The sequence below is a fragment of the Nilaparvata lugens genome, chromosome X, assembly GCF_014356525.2.
Source record: "Nilaparvata lugens isolate BPH chromosome X, ASM1435652v1, whole genome shotgun sequence".
Lineage (NCBI taxonomy): Eukaryota > Metazoa > Arthropoda > Insecta > Hemiptera > Delphacidae > Nilaparvata > Nilaparvata lugens.
The window spans coordinates 71,539,656-71,545,655 of record NC_052518.1 but is presented as its reverse complement, the minus strand read 5'-3'; the positions used below and the strand labels follow the sequence as shown (position 1 = coordinate 71,545,655).

The following is a 6,000-nucleotide window of genomic DNA, read 5'->3' as shown; positions in this document are numbered from 1 at the left end:
GTAGTATATTGCCTATCAAGAAGACAGTAATTCTATGACCTGATCTTGACCCACTGCTATGAAATGTTGCTGGTAGTTTATTTTGCCTATGATTTTTATCATACAATGCTTTAATATGGTATATCATCATTATGGTCTAATTCATCTTCTCTCTGTGGCTAACTGGAGCATAGATGAAGTCTAGGATAGTTAGTTATCTATTTTAAAATGTCATTTCAGGTATTTTAATTTGTGTTCCTCATACGGTAATGTCTAAAAATTATTTGTTTCAAAAATACATTTTAAATCAATTATACGACTTGTGTACTGAAGTAATTTGATAGAATAATGAAAAAAATCGCGGCTGAGAATTCTTTGTCTACTTTTGTACAGTCACTGTCAAAAGTAAAAATAAAATATTCTGGAAAACAGACATCAGACATCACAAAGCTAGAGAGAGATAGCGCTATCTGTTTTGTTGTATGATAGAAAAGGACAGCAACAGTATTATCAATCCTACCCTGCCATTATAACGTGGACCTCACTATAGCAGTAAATTCAATTTCTACAAAGATGGCGCGGTCTTGGTGTCATGTAAAATACATTCATTGGCTGGATTGGCAGTTTCCATTCTGTTGTCAAGTAAGCTCTGTCACCACAGTATCACAGTATACATACAGTATGGAAACTTGGCTACACCCTGACGCCAAAATCCGCCATCTTGTTAGGAAGCGCCGCATTGTAATAGTATTGATGGAAGGTTCGGATCACTTTAATGATCCGGATCAATTGATCTCGTTCACTGCCACGAGCCAATCAGAAGACCAGGATTGGAACTTCCCAAGGTCACGTGACGTGTTTAGTATTGGGGTCATGTAAAAAGCATTGCTAAGATAGGCATTTGATTACAAGTTTCCATTCTGTATATATTCTGTGACAGTATATTCTGTGCTGTCACTCCTCCCGCTGATAGTTCATAATATTCATAATTCATTCATTCTCAGTTCAGTTCAGTCATGCCTATGAGGTTCGTCAACTCTGACACATTACTATGTCAGAACTCAAGGTTTGTACGTTTTATAAATAATAATTTATAACTCTTTTTATTTATTAGACATCAACCTAATCTTCACCATTTGTTCCACATATTTTGTTATTTTAAAATTTTACATCTTACAGTAAGTTACAAATAGTCATCATTTCGTTCAATATAAGATTCATTCCAATCATGAATAGCCTATTAGTTTTCTTTGGAATTAATTCTTCCAAAGTGAATTATAATAATTATGAATTCTCAAAGCAGTAACAGATCTAGAGTTTGCATATTATTTTTTCTTTGTGTTTTTATTGTTATTTTGTCAACTTAATATTTTAAGGTTAGTTAGTCAAATCTCAGCTGGGGGGATTGCAAAGTATTGACAGTACCGTAGTTTGATTAAAATAGCTTTATTATTGCTGGTCAAATCCTGTTGGTCTCTGTCACATGAATGTGTAATTGATATTTATTGTATTTATAAAGGATCGCAACAATTTGTATTAAATTATGTCACTGTACATCAATGCGCAATATGCTATGCTCTGATGGATTACCTAAAGGTATGATCTTCATTCACAGTTATTAACTTACATAAGGGTATTGACTAAGAGGCAATCCTAAAAATATTGGAGGTGTAATAAGTTACATAGAAAATATCTGGTTTAAAACTGAGCATAAATATTAGTATTTCTAATAACCCCAATTTTACGTCCATTTCCAAATTTTTCAAAATGTATGTATCTCTAAACAGTTGAACTAAATAGGGTTAAGGAACCAGAATCTGACACCCCTCCCAGTAGCTGACACACTTTTTTATTATTCTTGAGCAAATATTGATCATTTCAATGTCTACAACCTTCCAGAATGATTCTGTATTATGTTTTTGATAATTCTGTAACTTTGATACACATGCTGAAAATTAGGCTACTTTTGGCGGCGAAACAATTGTTGAGATTATGGTGTCCTAAAATTTTAGAATATCATCCACGATCTCCCGGAAAAATTTTTCAAATCAGGTGTCTAAAATCAAATTTTTAACTATTCTAGCACTAAAATAATTGATAGAAAAGTGGTTCGTTTCCCAGGGGAAAGAATATTTCAGGCCTAAATAATATTCTGTTAATAACTTAGAAAGGTATAAAAAATACATGATTGGTATAAATTTTCCTTTTTATTAACATTATTTTAAAAAAATTGCAATATTCTGAATGCAAGTGAATAGCATATTATGTTGAATAAACAAATTTGATTTCAATACTTGAAAAGAAAAAGTGTTAAATAAAACTAACCTAGCCTATATGAAAATACATGTTTACAAGTCCAAGTTTTTTGCCTTACTTGCAAACTTATTTATAACTTCATCATCACTTATGTCTCATGTCTCACTCATATCTCTGTGGATAGAAAGCAAAGCAAGTAGCCTACATTAAGTCTACTTTCAGATGAGCTATTTCTCAAGTATGTCTTGAGTCGTCTGAGGCTGGAGAATGTTCTCTCCACAGTGGTGACAGAAACCGGAAGAATAGCTAGTAGCACAGAATACAAAATGCTGTATTCTGTGCTAGTAGTTTTAGTGATGAAGCTGCAATTATTGCAATTAAAAGATCTTTCTGTATCGAGGTGGCAGGTCCCAGCCGTCCAGGTTAGTCTGGTGTTTTTCACCGTCGTCGGACCGAAAAATACAATATTTTTCCCTCAAATTTCGGTGGGGGGGGGCAGGCCCCCTCGGACCCCCCCTTATCTACGCCCCTGGCTGACACTCCATGTCAGCTAATGGGTCACACCATAGAGAAACAATAGCATAAGTAGATATCCCATGGTATAGGGTGTTTATGTCGTTACTTTTTATGTTATCTCAAGCCGATAGTCCACGTAGTTCTTTTCCATAAAGCTATGTGACGCTGGCAGTCTCTCATATTGTGCCGTTCATAAAATCTCACCCGGCCAAAACAGTAAAAATCTACAATAATCGACAGTAATCGGCTTGAGATAACAGTAAAAGTTGCGACATGAACGCCCTATAACATGGGATATCTACTTACGCTATTGTTTCTCTATGGTCACACAATGCCAGCCATAGATTTTATTATAATGGTGGTGTTTAACATGTATTATAAAGAAAAATTGCATATTAATTATTCATATTTTGCTTGTTTAATGATAAATCTAAAATTTATTACTATACTTAATTATTACATGTGTAAGAAATAGATAATTACAGCATCATTTCTATTCTTTCAGTCCACTCTGACTCTCAATTGAAAACTGATTCTATTAAATTGAATTTTCAAACAATGTATTAAATGATAACTTATATAATTATGGATGATATGAGTTGTATTTATTGTATATAAGAAATTTACTATGAAATTAACTTTATCAGCTTACATGTACGTGAGATACAGGAATCAACTTTGTCAGCTACTGATATGAAGGTATGTCAGCTACTGGAGGTTATCGAAAATGGGGGTGTCAGCTATTGGTGAAATTGTGTAATTAAAAAAAAAAATTCATATCAAATATTTAAGGAAATTTATATTTTGATGTTGACATATCGTTGAAAAAACGCTGAAAAAGATTATTGAATAGCAGTTTTCTGATTATTTCAATTTCAAAAGTTAATTGATATTAAGCTTGATTCTGTTCATTAAGGTGTGTCACCTACTGGTTCCTTTACCATATTTACTTGTAACTTTCGGTTGGCTTCGTGGTCGCACTGATCACTTGTAGAGCCGACTACTAATTTATGAGTTTGAAAACAGCTTCCCGGTGGTTCGGAACTCATCTTAAGCTGTCTCCCTTATGAACGTCATCTTAAGCTCCCTCATGAACTGAAAATCATGACTTATAAAGGGGCAATTCTGAAATTAAGTGGAATTTCTTGTCCCTTGGGGGTTTTTCATGAAAATCTCATTATTGCTTGAAAATATTTTATAAATGAAACAAAACTGTATTTAAAAGATCCTAATATCATTTACAGGAAATATTTTTTCTATTTTAAAATAAAACTTATATATTATGTACTATTATTCAATCTATCCGACTCAGTTGAACAAATGAACAAAATATTCGGATGGTATATTTTTAATGTATTGAATAGGGTTTATAATGAACATATTGTTTTGGTTTTTTGTGCGGTAGGCGTTCAATGTCTACCAGAAATATCACTTTTTATTAAATTCTTTACGTCTAACCTTCATGGGTTTTTATGATTTGATGCAGGCTTGTGGAAATTAATTTATTTCTAAATTGTGTCGTGTCTTTTCTACATCAATTAAAACAACACAATATGCCGACTCATTATTGTCATGATATGGATTGTCACATGCATCCGTATGTGTATTAACAAATTAAATTTCGAATAGCTCAGCGAATTATCGTTTAGAAGGAATTTCAATCGAAACAATCATTGCTGCTGCTCATTTACTTTATTGAAAAATGAATGACAGTGAAATTTCTGATTTCTGACTCACGGGATCGTTCGAAAAATTCTAATTAGAAAGTTAAATTTATAAATTATTTATACAGGGAAGGCATGGACAAATATTTAGAATTCACATTTAAATGATTTTAGGTTTAGGAAAGGTGCAGAATGAATAGAAGAAAACGACTAGCTTCAGTTATTAATAGGCTACATCTGAGTTTAAAAGAAAAATAAAATAAAAACTTGAAACACAGAATGCGGATTAGACAATAAATAGAAATAGCCTATTATTGATTATGATTCCATCAAGTATAGCCTACAACCAAAAACGTGAATAGGTTGTAGGTAGAAGGTTTCCATAGTTGAAAGATGTCAAACATTTTGAAAAAAATATATATAGCAAGAAAATTATTGCCATCTTATATCTCAAAAACCACATTTGGTTGTTGATACCCATTCCACACTTTTTAGTAATTTTTGCTAGGGTAGGATCGTTATTGGGAGTATTATTGCGCTGTGCTCAATAGAATGTTCATTGTGGTAAATTGAGATAATTCGTTTTGCCTTATCATTTGAGATTGATGGTCTATTTTGTTACTGGGAGGACTCCAATTCATTGCTGATTAGTTACGTTCGAATCCAACTATATAAAAATTGAGGTACAAATACTGTAGAATGTACAGCACTATAAAAGTATAGAATCATTAGAATTATTTATTTATTGGATGGACCAAACAATACAGTAGTCGGAAAAGAAAAAACAGGGTCATGTTTTTTAATCCTAATCTAAACATAGGATTAGATCTACTGTTTTCCTCTACTTTATGGTTCTTTCTCATATCCATTTTTTGTAGATTAATATGGTTATTTTGCTCAATATGTGTTCCAGAGATAAAATACAATTATTTCTTTTATACACAACTGACAAAGAAAGCGGATAATTTTTTAATAATTATAACAATTAAAAAGGTTGTATTAACAGATTTGAAACAAATAGTTTTCGCGATCCAATAAAATTTTTTATTGTGGTAGTAGTTTTTTGTGTTGGAAATGTTATGCCATTGAAAAGACCATTGTTCACAGATAACGCGATAATGAACAAGATAATAATATTGATGTAGGCTAGCCCTACGTGGTTATTATGTGAGCACGGTTGTCAAGGTGACTGTTTTAGCAACGAACGTTTACAAGTAAATAACTAGTTGAAGTTAGAGTTTTATGGATTTTTATGAGAGATGTTCAAAGATGATGTTTTATTTTATTTTTATCTTGTTCAATAAATGCAAACTTTTTATAAATAAAGTGTTAATTACAAAAGCACATTTACATTGGTGTCGGAAGTGAGATTGAATCCTTAAAAAATTGTGTTAAAAATTCGTTGCACAAAAAATGTTTCACAAGAAAACAAGAGCAAGATCAAAAAGGGAGATGGAAGCATTCAACGAGATGGTAAATTCGATAAAAGAAGGTATGCTAGAATTTTTATCTAATATGGGACAAAATTTGCAACAGGAAATCGAGGAAAGTTTTAAAACCGTTTGAGATTATTTATTTTAGTGTT

The 6,000-nt window shown here is 32.0% G+C and overlaps 1 protein-coding gene across 2 annotated transcripts in view; it reads left to right on the top strand.

Annotated features, from left to right (window-relative positions):
* The first annotated feature begins 894 nt into the window (after nucleotides 1-894).
* LOC111047542 (sorting nexin lst-4) overlaps nucleotides 895-6,000 on the top strand; it is a 96,235-nt gene continuing 91,129 nt past the window's right edge. Inside the window, exon 1 of one of the 2 annotated variants that reach the window (XM_039441566.1) lies at nucleotides 895-1,045. In XM_039441566.1, coding sequence (XP_039297500.1) covers nucleotides 1,031-1,045 — 15 coding nt within the window. In that variant the 5' untranslated portion in view covers nucleotides 895-1,030. Of the gene's footprint in view, nucleotides 1,046-1,438; nucleotides 1,576-6,000 lie in introns of those variants that run through there. The other variant, XM_039441567.1, reaches the window with a different exon arrangement.